Below are 18,337 nucleotides of genomic sequence, written 5' to 3' on the forward strand. Positions count from 1 at the left end.
AGTTTTAAGTTGTCACAGAAAATTTCAACCCAGTATTACTTTCTACCAGAAATGTCTTTAACAACTCATGATATGAATCCATATACTTTTCACACCAAAATAGTCACAAAAATTGAATAATTCACTTAGCCAAATTTCCTTTTTTTTTTTTTTGCATTGGGTCTATTATTGATCACTAAACTCACACTGACTTCATTTAAAATTGTTCATTGCATCGCATTTTTTTTTTTTTTTTTTTTTTTGAGATGGAGATTCGCTCTTGTCGCCATGGCTGGAGTGCAATGACTCAATCTCGGCTCACTGCAACTTTTACCTCCCGGGTTCAAGTGATTCTCCTGCCTCAGCCTCCCAAATAGCTGGGAATATAGGCAGCCACCACCATGCCCAGCTAATTTTTGTCACCACGCCCAGCTAAATTTTTGTATTTTTAGTAGAGACGGGGTTTCACCATGTTGCCCAGGCTGGTCTTGAACTCCTGACCTCAGGTGATCCACTTGCCTCGGCCTCCCAAAGTGCTGGGATTACAGGGGTGAGCCACTGTGCCTGGCCGTAATTGTTCATTGCATCTCTAAAATATTCCATCTTAGTATTTGTAACACTAATTGTACTTTATTTAGGTTATCCTATTTTTCATTTCGAGGCCTTTTATTTTAGCGACAAGACACACTGGCAGATTAAAAATGCTTTATTATTATTTTTTTTAACATAGAAGAAGCTTGGTAGTGGACATGTGGCCATTCGATATTCTTATGACTAAGAGAGTTCAGGCTCAATCTCTTACAGAATGTAAATGTACCCCTATGCATGCATATGTAATTCTTATGAAAATTAAGCTTAGTCACTAAAAGAAGATTCACTATCTGAACTTTCTTCTACGGTTTTTTGACTTTCACCATCAGGCACTGGAGCATCTGGCCTCCTAAAAGAAAAGGAAAAAAAATTTAAAAGTCTTTTCCAATTGAAAAGAACACTTAAAAACTCTTAAAATTGGTTCATCTTAGAATATTGCTGCTACTAAATCTGCCAAGTCCGTGTCCTTAGTCTCCCGCACTACCCCACTAGCATGCTTCTCTCAGGCTTCTTCGGCACCATGGGGATTCAATGCTATGCCTGTAGAGGCCGCGGCAGTATTTTCTCTTGCCAGTCCTTACATAGTGCGCTGCTTCAGCACTTTCTGCTTCTCATTACCATGGAGACCCAACTATAGACAGAGATGCGATCTGTAGAGGCTAGCATGACCAGTGCTAAATCCCTGAAGCTTCCAAGTGTACATGAGGTACAGAGAAAGGAAAGCTAGAAATGAAAAGGAAACGCTTCATGTTCAGGAAAGCTTCAGGGAGAAACTTAGAAATGGAAGAGAGTTCAAAAATGGCTATTAAAAAATAGGTAATGTGGAAATTTTGTAGCGAAGGAGAGTGCCTGGTCAAAAAAGGTTCTTAATGTTTGTTAAACGTTTTCACTTACATGTTTTATCTTTACAGAATGAAAATAGAAAGTATGAGTTGGCAAAAATACTGTTTCAAAGATCCCCTAGGCATAATAAGGAGACATGAGAATGGTTAGATTCCAACTTTGCATGGATGTGCTCTAATAAACCTAAATGAAATTTTAATGATGTTATTAAAACAGTCAACTAGTTAAGCCTCAATAGTTTTGTGCCAGTAAATCATTTAATCAGTGCAGTGGCACTATCACTCAGCCTCTATTCACTCTTACCAAGAAAGTAAATTAAGCAAGAAAAGTATTTTTTGGGGGCGGGGGAACCAAGAGGAAAAGGAGTAACAATATAACTGCTTTATCTTTTTTTTTTTTTTTTTTTTGAGACGGAGTCTCGCTGTCACCAGGCTGAAGTGCAGTGGTGTGATTTTGGCTCACTGCAACCTCTGTCTCCCGGGTTGAAGCCATTCTCTTGCCTCAGCCTCCTGAGTAGCTGGAACTACAGGCGTGCGCCAGCACGCCCAGCTAATTTCTGTATTTTTAGTAGAGATGGGGTTTCACCATGGTGGCCAGGATGGTCTTGATCTCCTGACCTTGTTGATCCACCCGCCCTGGCCTCCCAAAGTGCTGGGATTATAGGTGTGAGCTACCGTGCCTGGCCTATAACTGCTGTATCTTAATAATTAAAAACTACCAGACTGATTTCTCCCTCAGGCTTCTTGACTCTTATTAAACATTTAGGACACTTAAAAATAAAACTCTTATTCACCACAAACAGAAATTACTATTACTAAAATAAGAAAACGCACAGTCTAACAGTTACTTTAGGTATTAAAATTACGGCTTATATTTTTAAATATATTTGGCATACTACAAAAGAGAAAGAAATACTGGCATTGCTCCCTACTTGTCAAATATAAACCCATTTGCTCTGCTGAACAATTTTAGATTATATCTACAAGGAAGCCTTATGTACTCAATACAGTAAAATTTTAAAGCTGGGTATGGCAGTTCCAGGATTTGACTGATGCTCCATCTGCCTAAAATACTAACACGGGACCATCATCGTCATCGCTTTTCATTAGAAGCAACAACTCTAGAATTAGTGGGCATGAATACTAGGCACATTTTACCCAGTAAATTTCTCTTTGCTATATAGTTGATTTCTTACTGTCTACACTTTGTTAAGTAGGAAAACATTACCAGTGGGAATTATTTTAATACCACATCAACATTATATTAGTATCTATGACAACTCAAACAAATACAACAATGTACATAACTTCCTAAAATAAATGCTACTTTAGAAAAGGGTAGGTCAGGGATGTTGGTTCATGCCTGTAATCCCAGCACTTTGGGAGGCCGAGGAGGGTGGATTGCTTAAGCCCAGGAGTTCAAGACCAGCCTGGGCAACAGCGCAAAACCCCATCCTTTGCAAAAAAAAAAAAAAACCCAGAGAAATTAGCCAGTAGTGGCCTATTGTGCCAGCTACTTTGGAGGCTGAGGTGGATTGCTTGAGCCTGGGGGGGCAGAGGCTGCAGTGAGCTGTGACCATGCCTGGGCACTCCAGCCTGGGCAACAGAGTGAAACCCTGTCTCAAGAAAAAAAAAAAAAAAAAAAAAAAGGAAAAGGGTAAAAGCTTAGGACTAGAAGAAACTGAAACTATAAAATTCATTAATTTACATGTGTAACCATTTATTGAAACGTGATGCTATATTGCATAGTAATTAAGAATATAGGCTCTGGGTACAGACTGTCTGTGCTGAAATCCCATCCTTGTTTCTTACTTGTTGGCCAACTTTGGGGAAGCTGTTTAACTACTTTGTGACTGACTGGATTTTGTGATGATTAAATTAATTAATAAATGTAAAGTGTGTTTGATAATATCTGGCACATAGTATCAAATAAATATCTGCTGTTACTATGATTATTTTCATCATCTGCATCTACTATTTGCTAGAAAATGTGTTAGGTACTGGAGATACAGAGATGAATAACAAGTAGTTCCTTCCCTGAAGCAGCAAATATTTTTGTGAGGGAGACAAATGCAAACAAATTGTTACAGAATGTGATCCAGCCATGTGCCACATAATAATGTTTCAGTCAGTGATGGACTGCATATGATGGTGGTCCCATTAGATTATAATGGAGCTGAGAAACCTCTATCGCCTAGTATTTACTATACTGTACTTTCTGTTATTTTATTTTATTTGACAAGGAGTCTCACTCTGTTGTCCAGGCTGGAATGCAGTGGTGTGATCTTGGCTCACTGAAACCTCTGCCTCCTGGGTTCAAGAGATTCTCCTGCCTCAGTCTCCCGAGTAGCTGGGACTACAGGCACGCACCACCACACCTAGCTAATTTTTTTTTTTATTTTTGGTAGACAGTAGGTTTCACCATGTTGGCCAGGCTGGTCTTGAACTCCTGACCTCAACTGATCCATCTGCCTCAGCCTCCCAAAGTGCTGGAATTACAGGCGTGAGCCACAGCACCCAGCCTCTCTTGTTATTTCATTTTATTTTACATTTTTTGAGACAGTCTTGCTCTGTCAGGCTAGGGTGCAGTGGTGCAATATTGGCTCACCGCAATCTCCGCCTCCGGGGTTCAAGCCATTCTCCTGCATCAGCCTCCTGAGTAGCTGGGATTACAGGCATGCACCACCAAGCCCAGCTAATTTTTATATTTTTAGTAGTGATGAGGTTTCTCCATGTTGGCCAGACTGGTCTCGAACTCCTGATCTCAGGTGATGCACCTGCCTCAGCCTCCCAAAGTGTTGGGATTACAGGTGTTAGCCACTGTGCCTGGCCTCTGTTGTTATTTTAGAGGGTACTCCTTCTACTTACTTTTTGAAAAAAAAAGTTAACGTTAAACAGCCTCAGGGAGGTCCTTCAGGAGATATTCCAGAAGAAGGAATTGTTACAATAGTAGATTTATGCGTGTTATTGCCCCTGAAGACCTTCTAGTCAGATAGGATATGGAGGAGAACAGTCATATTGATGAGCCTGACATGTGTAGGCCTTGTATGTATTTTAGTTTTTAGCAAAAAAGTTTAAGAAGTCAAAATAAAAAGTTTAAAGAATACAGATATAAAGAAAGAAAATATTTTTGTATAGCTGTACAATGTATGACTTGTCTTTTAAGCTAAGTAAAGTAGTATTACAAAATAGTTAAAAAGGTAAAAAAAAAGTTGATAGTTATACTAAGCTAAGGTTAATTTATTATTGAAAAAAGTTTTAAAAATAAATTTAGTGTAGTCTAAGTGTACAGTGTTTATGAAATTTACAGTTGGTATAATAATGTCTTAGGCCTTCATACTCACTCCCTATTCACTCACTGACTCACCCAGAGCAACTCCAGTCCTGAAAGCTCCATTCATGGTAACTGCCCTATGCAAGTACCATTTTTTACTTCTATATTTAGATATGCTTAGATACACAAATACTTGTCATTGTGTTACAACTGCCTACAGTATTCGGTACAGTAATATGCTGTACAGGTTTATAGCCTAAGTATGTCACACGCTATACCATTTAGGCTTGTGTAAGTACACTCTATGATGTTTGCACAATGACAAAATCACCTACAATGCATTTATTGTAACATATCCCTGTCATTAAGCGATGCACAGCTGTATATATATAAATAAGGCTGAACTGTTTGTTTGAACAGAAAAAATGGTCGCTGAAGTTGGTCAGAGAAGACTCCAAAGAATTGGAAATACTTGTCAAGAATTTTATGATTCGAGTAAGACTTCGCCAGAAACAGAAAAGGTGGAAATAAGAGAGAATGACAGCATTCTGGGTAAAGAATAAAATGGGATGGTGTAGCAGGCTGCACTCAGAAACTGTAAGTCATTTGGTAGTTAGAGTGTAAGGTACCCCAGGGTGCAACATTAGATGAGATTAGAACATCTAGCAGGAGCAATAGGTGGAAACTCTGTTTAACCTTCCGAGGAACTGCCAAACTTCTGAAGCAGCTGTACCATTTTACATTTGTACCTGCAATGTATGAGGGTTCCAATTTCTCCACACCCTCAGCAACACTTGTTATTGTCTGTACTTATTCATTTTTTTCTTTTTCAATTTTTCTTATTGTGGTAAAATACAGATAACATAAAATTTAACATCATAACCATTTTTAAGTGTATGGTAGTGTTAAGTACATTCACATTGTTGTACAGCCATCATCACCATCCATCTCCAGAACTCTCTTCCTCTTGCAAAACCGAATCACCATACTCATTAATATTCCCTTCTCCCTCCAGCTGCTGACAATCACTATTCTTTCTGTCGCTATGAATTTGACTACACTAGATACCTCATGCAAGTGGAATCATACAATATTTATCCTTCTGTGATAGGCTTATTTCATTTAGCATAATGTCCTAAAAGTCCATCTATGTTGTAGCATGTGTCAGAATTTCCTTCCTTTTTAAAGCTGAATAATATTCCACTGTATGTATATACCATAATTGTTCCTATTCATCCACTGATGGTTACTTGCATTGCTTCCATCTTTTGGCTATTGTGAAAAATGCTGCTATGAACATGCATATACAAATATCTCTTTGAGACTCTGCTTTCAATTCTTTTGGGTACATGCCCCAAATTGGAAGTGCTGAATGATAATTCTATTTTTAATTTTTTGAAGGATCACAATACTCTTTTCTATAGCAGCTGCATCATTTTATATTCCCACCAACAATGCACAGGGGCTCCAATTTCTTCATATCCTTACCAATACTTATTATTGTCTTTGTTTATTTATTGGGGACATCTCATTCTGTTGCCCAGGCTGGAGTGCAGTGGCATAGTCAGAGCTCACTATAGCCTCAGCCTCCTGGGCTCAAGTGATCCTCCTGCCTTAGCCTCCCAAGTAGTTGGGACTGCAGATACACACCATTGTGCCTGGCAAATTTAATTTTTTGTAAAGATGAGGTCTCACTTTGTTGCTCAATCTGGTTTAGAACTCCTGGCTTCAAGTGATCCTCTACCCTTGTCCTCCCAAAGTGTTGAGATTACAGGCATGAGCCACTGCACCTGGCTCCTCATTCATTTTATTTTATTTTATTATTTATTTATTTATTTAGAGATGAAGTCTCACTTATTTATTTATTTAGAGAGGCTGGAGTGCAGTGGCACCATCTTGCTCACTCCAACCTCCACCTCCCAGGTTCAAGCAATTCTCCCTGCCTCCGCCTCCCAAGTAGCTGGGATTACAGAAGCCTGCCACCACACCCAGCTAATTTTTGTATTTTTTAGTAGAGATAGGGTTTCACCATGTTGGCCAGGCTGGTCTCGAATTCCTGACCTCAGGTGATCTGCTTGCTTCAGCCTCCCAAAGTGCTGGGATTACAGGCATGAGCCACCGTGCCTGGCCCCCTCATTCATGTTAAAATAAATTTTATGCTACTTGAAATTGGAATTGCCAGGAGAACAAAAGAAAAAGTACATACTAGTTCTCTTTGGGTACTAAAAAGAAAAGCAAGCCACAAGAATCAAATGAAGATAGGAAAGCATTTTGTAAGTTGTAAAGTCTTTTAAGTATTACTAGTAATAATAAAACTCACAGCAATACCATCATTTCCAGCCTGGATATTTGTATTTTCAAGGGGAACAGAAATTTGGCTCTGCATATTATGATCATAAATGTTCTTACTTCACCCTATAAGTTGTTTTTCATGGAAAGAAATTTAAAGACATATTTGAAAAAGTTGCTACCTTAAACTACTAAAGTTTAGCTTCTCCCAATTCAAAGAAAACACACTTTGCTACTAAAATTTGGAAATGAGGACTTTATAATAGTCTCTTGTTATTTTAAATATATAAGTGAATTTCCAAAAAAGATTATATCAACAAAATACAGAAAAATATATATCATGAATATCATGTGTATTTTTTTAAACAATTTCAATCTTTGGTGGTTACAATAAAAACACTAAATTGGTGGCTACATTTTAATAAGCATATTTATATTTGTGACATCAAAATTATCAGCAAAATTCTTAATAAAAGCAAATTTTTAAAAAGTTTAAGCTTATTATTAAGTCTAAACTATCTTAAAAATATATGTTTTCAAAGAAGTTACTAGGTTGACCTCAACTAAAAATGAACCAAAATATAGAAAGGTGCAGGAGAAAGGATGAAGTATATACAAATCTGCCCTTTTTAGCATACCAGATGCTGTGCACATTCTAATTTTGACACCCACTCTTCTCCCATTGATGCGAATCAGTGAAGGCTGTCAACTAGAATCCTCGCTGTCCTCATCTTTTCCCTATCCACTTCCTTGTTTCAGTCACACAGTCTAGGCCTGGCCAATCACAGGAATCTATTCCCTTGCAGAGAGAGAGAGAGATGGATTCAAGGAAAGGCACACAATTCAAGCAGGGCTAGTCAGAATGCTTCCTTATAAATGAGCTATGAGTTACGGAGAAGAGGGAACTCTCTCTCTGTTCAACTGGAAAAACTAGCAATATTCTGGGGGGCTATGTTCCCAGGCTTCAGAGAGGAAACTCATCAGCACTAGGAGAGACAGGGTTTATTACACCAAAGAAGTAAAGGTAGAATGAAGTGGGGAGAGAAGAATGCCAGTCAGCCAGCCCTGATGACACTGAGTCCCTAGATCCTGTCCTTACCTAGATTTTTCAGCTATGAGAGTCCATAACTTCCCTTCTTACATAAGCTAGTTTGAGTTGATTTCTGCCATTCTAAATACGAAGAGAGTCCTAAAATACCAATATTGTTGGTTTAATTTGTTTTCATTAAAGGAAGATTTGTATTTGTGTTTAAAACTAGCTACTTTAAGGACACAAAAACCAAACATTCTTTGGGAAAACATGTAAGACAAAGAGTTTAAAAACATTTTTCATTTCTAGAGACTTAAAAACATTGAATTTAAAGCAGATTAAGTACCAAAAACATTGTCAGTAAAAATATTGCTGAGTAGGAGATGATGAGGTAGTTATTATTCAAAGCACTAATGGCAACTACACACACATAAAGTTATAATGTCACATGGTACTGTTCATTAATGGTCTGTCAGAGCTATGCAATGGCAATAGGTGGTCTTAAGAGAGCCAGGTGTCGTGGCTCACACCTGTAATCCCAGCACTTTGGGAGACTGGTAGCCCAGCACTTTGGGAGACTGGGTAGATCACCTGAGGTCAGGAGTTTGAGACCAGCCTGGCCAACATGGTGAAACCCTGTCTCTACTAAAAATACAAAAATTAGCCAGGCATGGTGGCATGTGCCTGTAATCCCAGCTACTTGGGAGGCTGAGGCAGGAGAATCACTTGAACCTGGGAGGCAGAGGTTGCAGTGAGGTGAGATTGCACCACTGAACTCCAGCCTGGGTGACAAGAGCAAAATTCCGTATCAAAAAAAAAAAAAAAAGAAAAACAAGACCCAAAACACTAAGATTCTTGAATTAGATTGTATTGACTTAATAAGGACCTCTGGGTAATTAAAAATGTAACAATTTTGACTTTGAATTATAGCAGCTAGTGAGATTAATTTGGTCTTTTCTCTTTTGAATTCTCATCAAGACAGGTATATCCTGTTCTTTGTCTTAGTAGGTAGACTCCTGCAACCATGAAAACAATTTAATGCCTAATATCATGAAGAAAAAGAAAAGCAGCTGTTCTAGGTAGGATGGACTTTTGCTATTGGTCTTGGGATCCTTTATTTCCCAGCAACTCCTCTGCCACTTGCTTGCTAGCCACACACAGACCCACAACTGCTTTCTAACATCTCCTCTTTGATATATCTATTATCTCTCTCATTCTTATGATCAAGTTCTCTAAAAGTAGACCAATTACAATTTTTTGATATGGTTTGTCCTATACTTTCTAGCTAGTGTCTGGCAGCTAATGAATGAGGACTGGTAATTACATTAAATGGAGAACCTAGCTCAGCAAAAACTAACAAAATGGAAAGAGTAAAAACCCTATTTTTGGATGTCCAGTTGTGCAACTGAGGTCTAATCTATCCTCAACCAGCCAAAACTCAATCTTTAATCCACTATGCTGTTGTATAGCAGGAGGTAAAGATCCTCCTGGCAGATAAGGAATGATTTTAGAGGGCAGGAAAATCTGCTGGGCATGCCATGTAAAAAAAGTTTTCTTGCTTTCCAGTATCCTTTTGTTTAACAATAATAAATCCCCTCTTGTCTCAGGGATAAGTAGGCTAAGGTGGCTACTTTTATTTCTGGCAACCATAAGAGTGGTCATTCCACCGTCTGGGAGGATGGTATAAATGTTTTTTGGATAGATATATCCAGGAGAAATGCCAACTGAGCTGGTTCTGTTCAAAGTCTGCACAATTATATGCTCTCTTTAGTCAAATCGATAAGCTGCACACTGCACCCTCCCACTAAGGTTAGGAGTGTGTTCAATTGAACTTCAATTTCAGAAATCTGTTCTTTAAAGCAAAGTTAACAATATAGGTTCTCAGTTTGAGAAAACAGAATATAATTTAAAAAGATAACTACTCTGTATATGTTAAATACGTCTTTGTTGAGAACATAATAGTATATAGGCAACTACAGGATTATAAACAAGTTGTTATCCAAAGCCTGATAAATCCATTGTCTAGAATTTGCTACATAGTCCTCGATTAAAACATTCATAAATCACAACTAATATGTATTAAACATTTACTGCTTATCCAGAGCTGTGTGTGCTGAGTGCTTACATCATTATCTATCTAGTCTGAACAGCTCTATAAGGAGCGAACTCTTCTATTTCCCATTTTACTGATGATGAAACTGATGCACAGAGGTTCGGTAATCAGACCAGGGTTATACAACTAGAAAGTGGCAGGGTAGAATCTGAATACAAGTAAGCAGACCATCTCTAAAGTCGGCCTCATCCTGAGCCTCAACCATCATGAATTTCATGGCCTGCCGATGGGCAAGTCCAGAAGCTAGTCTGTTTATCCTAGAATTGTAAAAGTAGCAATTACTAGGTAACAATAGTAACGCTAGTTCAGGGACATAAATGTAAGAGTACAGAACAGGATGGGGTGAAACTTTTTTCTTTTTTTCTAAGCAAGAAAATCTAGGCAGTGATTGAAAGAATATTTAAGGCATGACTTAGCCACTGTATATTTCTGAATGTATTAACCTTTGGCCAAAGACCTATCAAATTTTTCCATTTTCCCTTAACTCTTTTGAGTATTTTGATGACAAATACTCTTTCACATATCTTGTTATCTCACTGGTACTGAAACTAATTTTTAGAAGCTAAACAGGACTAATTCTTGGTTATATATAAATGGTTGTCATTTTCAAAAACTTTAATTTTTAAAAACAATCACTTAGAAGAATCAAATCCAATATTTACTTAGCAATTATCAGGCATTTTCTACAGTTTTATAGACTTTCTAAATTCTGTAATAGTCATTTTCCTAGTAAAATTGCTAGGATCTCTTCTCTCTTATCATGTAAATGTTTTTGATTTAAAATTATGTACTCTTAGCTTCCAATTTTTCATACAAATAAGCCAATCAAATAGCAATATATATATATATATATATATATATATATATTTTTTTTTTTTTTTTGAGACGGAGTCTCGCTCTGTCGCCCAGGCTGGAGTACAGTGGCTGGTTCTCAGCTCACTGCAAGCTCCGCCTCCTGGGTTTATGCCATTCTCCTGCCTCAGCCTCCGAGTAGCTGGGACTACAGGCGCCCGCCACCTCGCCCGGCTAGTTTTTTGTATTTTTTAGTAGAGACGGGGTTTCACCGTGTTAGCCAGGATGGTCTCAATCTCCTGACCTCGTGATCCGCCCATCTCGGCCTCCCAAAGTGCTGGGATTACAGGCTTGAGCCACCGCGCCCGGCCATAGCAATATATTTTCTGATCAGTATTTATTTCTATATTAACCTCAGTTTTGCCCTTTGCTCAGTGCAGACAGAGCTAGGCCATTTCTTCCAACAGTTGTATGAGTTTGTCTTACTACTTAAAGCTAATAAAAAATCAAGTGTATGTTTATACTTTAAAAGAAAAAAGAACACAGAACAATCTTTACTGAAAGTTCTTGGCTGAGGCTTAAAATGTACCTAAGATTCTAAATAAAAGTGTACTCTTCCCTTGGATGGCACATTTTCTTCTCTTTCATCATCTCATACTTTTCTCCTGAAGTGAGGCTCCGTAACTTTTATGTAAACATGATTCCAAAAGCACCATAATTCCTCTGTTAACACAGTAGTTGATTGCACTTATCATATCTAGCTAAATGCAGTTGAAACTGGGTTGCTAGTAATGGTGATAGGTTATAGTGAGTCATCCCCACTCCAACCAGTGCCCCTGGTGACTAATGGCATGTGCATATGAGGTAATGGGTCAGAATTCAGGCTCCAGGCTGTGGTTGAGGAGCAGCTTTTCTGTAAGACAATGTTAATTGTTACTGGAATTCTACCCTTAAACTTGGCACTACCTCACAACTGAATGTTTCTCAACATTTATAGACAACGAAATACCCTCAAACTGGCCAAGTGAGACACAAGGAAATGTTGAAGGGCCTGGGATCTTCCCCCATGGTAGTTACCTATGGAGTCTATCAGGTGGTGATACCTGATGGAGTCTTGAAGAATAATAGGTTAGCCAGGCCAGTAAGATGGGGGAAGGGAGTTCCACAGAGAGAAAGGAGAACATTTAAAGACACCAAAAGGGAATAGGAAAATGATACATTCAGAGAACTGCAGGTCGTTCACTATGGCTATATGAAATAGGCATATGTGAAAGAAACGCAAGAGAGGACGCTAGTGAGAGAATCTGCATCTTGATGATAAAAGCATTTCTATGCAATACTAAGATGTTAGACTACATGTTGAAGGCAGTGGAGGGTCACAGGAAGATGTGAAGCAAGAATGAAGTATGAAGAGATCCACTCAGGCTTTAGTGGATGGCTTGAAAGAGACCAGGAAAACCAATCAGTAGCTACTATAGTAATTCAGATGACAAATGATGAGGGCGTGAACTAAACAGCAATGGATATGGAGGTATACGGTGAGAGTGAGAGATATTAAAAATGAGAACACATAGTGATTGACTATGTGTTCTCATTTTCCTTACCCATATGTAGTGGGTAAGCAAGAAGACAGAATCAAGGATGATTATCAAGTTGCTAGTGCAGGTAGCTGGTTGAAGTAAAGGATTATGAAGTAGGTTTAGGCTGGGCAGGGGATGAAATGAAGCCAGTAGCAGGTAAAAGTCTTGGATATCCAGCACATGCTGATGCTTACAGGGTGCTAGTTTTCCATTTATTATATTTTCTCTAGAAAAAGATAATCATTTTAAAGGTAATTTTAGTTCTCTGTTATTATAGGAGGTCTAACTGTATTTCCAGAAGCAAAAGGAGGTCATAGTTAATGTTAAATATATTTACAACCTATATACTGCAATGAGTACCAAAATGGATTGAACCTGTAGGTCTGATTCACATTAAAATATATATCACAATCCATCTGGCTTTCAATGTATGTGTCAGAAACAATTTCCAGAACAAATGCCAAATATCTCAGAGATCCTTCAGTTCAAGTTGCCAAGCTATGCCATTGTACTTGAACTGTTTGCTACTTGGACGTATACCAAATGTAGATATATGTTTGAAATTTATTCTTGTAGACTTTAAAAGAATTCATAAATTTCATATTTTGGCAGATAAAATATGAGACAAAGACTACTTCATAAAGTTTTACCACCAAAGTGTACACCTTTTCTTGGAGGACTGAGAGCCAAGAAAAATTCCAAAGTATACTCTGCTAGTACAGTAATGAATGGTTGGAGTGTGCAGCTAAATACATTGGGGTGAACTACAACCCCAAACTGGAAAGATTCTTTACAAGTACCTAGATACTTGCAAAACAGAAGTCTTCTGAAGAATCTATTACACTATATTTTATACAAGGTGAACTATGCAGCCAGATTTGCTTGGATGAAATAAATTGTTGTCAAATTTCTGAGCCACAATTTTTTTATCATTTCTCAAAAATATTTTATAAAATTCACACAATAAGGGATTAAATACTTTCAGGTTAAAAAAACTCAAATTAGTATCTAGTTTCATAATAACCATTAACATAGACATAGGGAAACTTTAGCCTATTTATTTCTCAATCTGGCTTAACCTAGATTATAGCAGACTAAATTTCTTACACACTGAGATCTTAAATGAAATCATCTACCCCCTGTAGATAATAATCACCCCCCAACAAAAAAGGACAAACAAACAAACAAAAAACCAAGAGGTAGTACAAAAAGGAAACCAAACAAAAAAAAAAAAAACAACTGTCATTAAATTCCAGCTCCTTTGGATATCTAGAATCACTACTAATCTATTGAAACTGTTCCTAAAATGTGTAAAAGCTGGTTTTAGTAGAATAGGATATTTTTCTTTTTGGTAACATAACAGAGACACTATTTACAAAGATGATATCCTCAACCATAAAACACTGTAGGGATAAAAATATAGAGAATTTGAAATATTTTTATTATAACTGACAAATTCAATGTCCTGGCAATAATATAATTATATTAGAAGAATTACTTACTCAAGAAGATCTGGGTCTAGTCCTTCTGATATCATTTTGTTTCTTATTGCCATCACTGGTACACCCTAAGCAAAGGATATAAGATAATTTCATCATTAAAAATGCTTCCTTTATATGTCTACACATACCATCTAAAACAAGACCTTTAGATGCCTCATTATTTAAGAGTTCTTATTCTACTTTTAAATTAACATGTGCCTAGCACTTGAATAATCTAGTGAAGTACCCATTTTACATTGACCTAACAGAATTAGTCGTATCCAATACCACATAAGCCCAAACTACATCATTTGAGCTTATTCATTACTAATTCTGCTGTATAGAGAACAGAAATCATATTCTCATTCTTCTTATATCACCAAAAGAAAGAAAACATTACTCAAATGATTAAAATACCAGCTGAAGCGATACAATGAATAGTTAACAACATGAATAGGTATCTTTTCAAAGATTTCAGAGACTTCCGCTCTTAAGTATAGCTATATTAATGTTCTTTTAATAAGCAAACAGTTCAATTCCATTTGAACACTTTAGACACAAAAATCAAATCTAATTCAAGAACCTCCCTGGGACTATATTACACATCTTCCCAACACCGGTGCAAACACTAACTAATGACAATTTTAGAAGTATATACGTTACAAAAATAGTAAAAACACGTGAATCTCAGAATTCAGGTTAAGAATATGAAAACAGTAAGAAAAGAATATGACAGAAATAGACACATTTACTTGAAAAGGAAAGAGACTTGATGTATAATTAAACATTTATTCCAAGTTCACTTGGTGAAGCTCCAAGGGGAGAAGATGTAATCAGATCTCTGTCAACTCCCCTCTCTTCACACCATCCCCAAGGATAAGAAACACTTAACTGATGTGTTCAATTTGAGGGCCTTGATTCTATCTCCTTAAAGGACGCAGGGTCACGGCCTGGGACCCTCTCTCTCACCCCGTGTGGCATAAGAAGGAAAGTACACCCAGGCACACTCAGGAAAAAGCCCAGTCACCTCTCTCTTGCTGTTGTACACTTTTCCTTTATCATTAGCCAGTTGTGATGTTCATTTTTTTTACTTTTATTTTTAATTGCCAAATAATTATACATGTTTTTGTGAATAATGTGCTGTTTTGAAACATGCAGACATTGAAGAATGATCAAATTAGGCTATTTAGCATATCCATCACCTCAAATATTTATTCTTTGTGGTAGGAACTTTTAAACTCCTCTCCCATAGCTATCTTGAAATATACATCTTGAAGATGGGATAGAAGTTTGTCTAAAATGAAAAACACAAATACTTAGAAATATACACAAATCTTTATATAGCCTATCATACGTACACTTGTCTCAAACTTTTAAGTATATACTTGTCCAGATATACTCCTTCCCCTCCAAAATGCTGATTTTGTATTTCCCAATAAAATCTGAGTTTAAGTCCAGGCATGCGTATGTACAAACGTGAGAGCTAAATTTATTACAAATTTAATATGAAAAGTCTTCAAAGTTAAGGACACTATATATAACATAGTATCTCGTATCTCACAGATCTTGCCAAATTAAGTTAAATCATTAAATTTAATCCTCTTTTTTTTAAATCAGAAAATTTTATGTCAAAGAATTTAATTTTTATTTACTTTTAAAAAAACTGTCCAGAAAAGATAGCTATAGAAAGAGTCATAATCACTTATTTTGGCTATGGAGGAGAAAATACCTACATCCCCTTACACAGCCTGCTAGGTTAAATAAGGCTAGGAAAGCAGAGGCTTTGTTTTGAGTTTACAGGTTACTAAGAAGACTCTCATGAGAAGTAGCAAAGGCAAGGTGGTCATTTGCAGGCCCATTTATACACTTATCTTGGTAACTGTTGTGTTTTATCTTATAAATTAGTAAAATTTAGCTTATTAAGACTCAGGTAAAAATGAATACTTAAGTGCATTCTAAATATTACATGAATCAATATAAATAGCACCATCTTCGAATTCTCTTCAAAACCATACCTCTGAAAGCAATATTGTTCCATGAGGCAATTTTTAAGATATTCTGAAAAGTGCATTATAATAGGTTTCGAAGTCAAAGAAGGTGGAAGATAAGTTTAATGACCAAAAAAGAGAAAAACAAAAAGGAAAAAGTCCACTTGCTAGGGGCATCCAATGTGAACAGACTGAAGTTTGGAATAAAGAAAACAAGAAATTAAAACTAACACCACTTTTGAATATATTATCTAAAACTAAGACTTGAATGAAACATATTTAAAAACAAAACATACTTAATACAAAATTAATTTTAATAGTAGAGGAGAAAGCTGATTACTTGAATGACATAGCTGGGAATTTAACTTGATAATTAAATGCCATTCAATTATTTACGGTAACGGGGTAAGTTAGGAGTTTGAAACATTCCACAAAAAAAATATGAGTGCTAGGAGAAAAAAGAGAAGAGAAGAGTTAATGTCATAGTTCTTTAAAAAGACCTCTTGGCTTCTATTAACTATGGTTTGATAGTATAAGGTCTTTCTACAGATTCAAGCATGTGATTTATTTATTATACTTTAGCATAATCCACAGGACATCACTGGAAAGGTTACATAAATAAGTTACAAAGCCAAGAAAAGAGAAGGGAGGAGAATGAGGTTGAAAAAAAATTTCCTAAAATATAGCAAAGAAAGTGTATATTGGGTGGAGGTGACGGGAAGCAATGGGTGGGAAGGGAGGAATGGGGAACAGAGAAGTTGGTAGAATTAGATAAGCCCTCTATTTGAACATTAGCTTCATGGAATTGATTATAGTATAAGAATAATAGAAACCTAAACCTGTAAGCTCCAAATGTGAACCTTAGTTTCTGGGGTCTGCTTACAGCAGAACAGCACAGATACACAAACAATTTGGTATTTTTAGTCATTTCTGTATATGCATATGGGTAAAGAAAAATATATACAATTGCTAATATCTTACTTGATTCTGAGACTTATTATCACTACCTTAATACAAATCTCATAAAGCTTGATAAAAAAGAATAATTTGGCCTGTGTTCCAAAGAATGCATTCCAAAGGGATTTGCTGTTGTTTCCAGTGACGTTGCTTAGAACATTTGTTGTTTTGCTATATTCTTCCTTAGAAGTCAAGTAACAGTCTGGTTTGTTAAACACCAAAAAGAAGTGTCCAATTTCTGATCGCCAACAGACAAAGCTACTGGTGGTCTAAGAAGGACAAGAAAGACCTCAAAACTGAAGTCTACTGAACTGTGGGATTTTTTTTGGCAAGTGAAAATGACAGTGTGTCCAACATAAGTAATGAAGAAGAGAGAAGGCAGCCATAAGTCTGATGTTCCAAAAAATCACGTCTGTATTTGCGTCACTGGAGAAAGTGTGTAAAGAAGCCACACTAATGAAATTATGATGGCAACACTAATAGTTAAATACTAGTTTCTTATATCACAAAAAACTGTTTGGAGGTTTACAGGCCTGTCAATATTTACATTTATTTCTTATTGTGTTAAAGAAAGTCAAACTACAAAATCCTTTTATAAACTTTAGGAAATTTTCCTAAAGTTTTAGATTAGAAGGGGGAAAAAAAACTTCGTTCTCAATTTAAGATAAATGACTTTCCTTGTTTAAAAATAACTAAAAATCCTCCTTATATTTTAGAGTTTTTCCTCTTAGTTTAAGAGTGTGAATTGTAACAATTCAGTTATGAAAGATGAAAAACATGAAGTTTTCTTCCCCACCTAAGGCAACAATAAAAAATAGATCTACTGAATACGTTGTTGGAAAAAGCTTTTTCTTTGCAGAGAGCGGGAACTAGTAGAATTTGAAAAAATGCTACAGGTCGTTAAAAGGCAGCCAGTCCCCCAGTCAGGGCCCTTTTACTTAAAATTTAATAAAATGGACTCAATCATATCTTTGCCTTCTGAATTTCAACAGTCTTATTAAAAAAATATTTTATTGAGGCTGGGCACAGTGGCTCACGCCTGTAATCCCAGCACTTTAGGAGGCTGAGGTGGGAGGATCACCTGAGGTCGGGAGTTCGAGACCAGCCTGACCAACATGGAGAAATCCCATCTACTAAAAATACAAAATTAGCTAGGCGTGGTGGCGCATGTCTGTAATCCCAGCTACTCAGGAGGCTGAGGCAGGAGAATGGCTTGAACCTGGAAGGCGGGGGTTGCGGTGAGTCAAGATCGCACCATTGCACTCCAGCTTGGACAACAAGAGTGAAACTCCATCTCAAAAAAAAAAAAATTTACTGTATTTTATGAAATAAATTAGTTGGATGTACATTTAGGATAAAATTTTCAGATTAAATATTACATATAATGGATTATTGTTCACTGAACAAATCATAACACAAAA

General features: G+C 36.7%; 1 protein-coding gene across 2 annotated transcripts in view; it reads right to left on the reverse strand.

Annotated features, from left to right (window-relative positions):
• Positions 1 to 667: 667 nt before the first annotated feature.
• The window catches only part of WASHC3 (WASH complex subunit 3), a 46,822-nt gene continuing 29,152 nt past the window's right edge, over positions 668 to 18,337 (reverse strand). For both annotated transcript variants that reach the window (XM_010381294.1, XM_010381293.1), the window contains exons 6-7: positions 13,993 to 14,057; positions 668 to 919 (exon numbers count right to left, since the gene is read on the reverse strand). In XM_010381294.1, the coding sequence (XP_010379596.1) occupies positions 835 to 919; positions 13,993 to 14,057 (150 nt within the window). In that variant the 3' untranslated portion in view covers positions 668 to 834. The remainder of the gene's footprint in view (positions 920 to 13,992; positions 14,058 to 18,337) is intronic.

Source organism: Rhinopithecus roxellana, chromosome 10 (genome assembly GCF_007565055.1).
Source record: "Rhinopithecus roxellana isolate Shanxi Qingling chromosome 10, ASM756505v1, whole genome shotgun sequence".
NCBI classification, from domain to species: Eukaryota; Metazoa; Chordata; class Mammalia; order Primates; family Cercopithecidae; genus Rhinopithecus; species Rhinopithecus roxellana.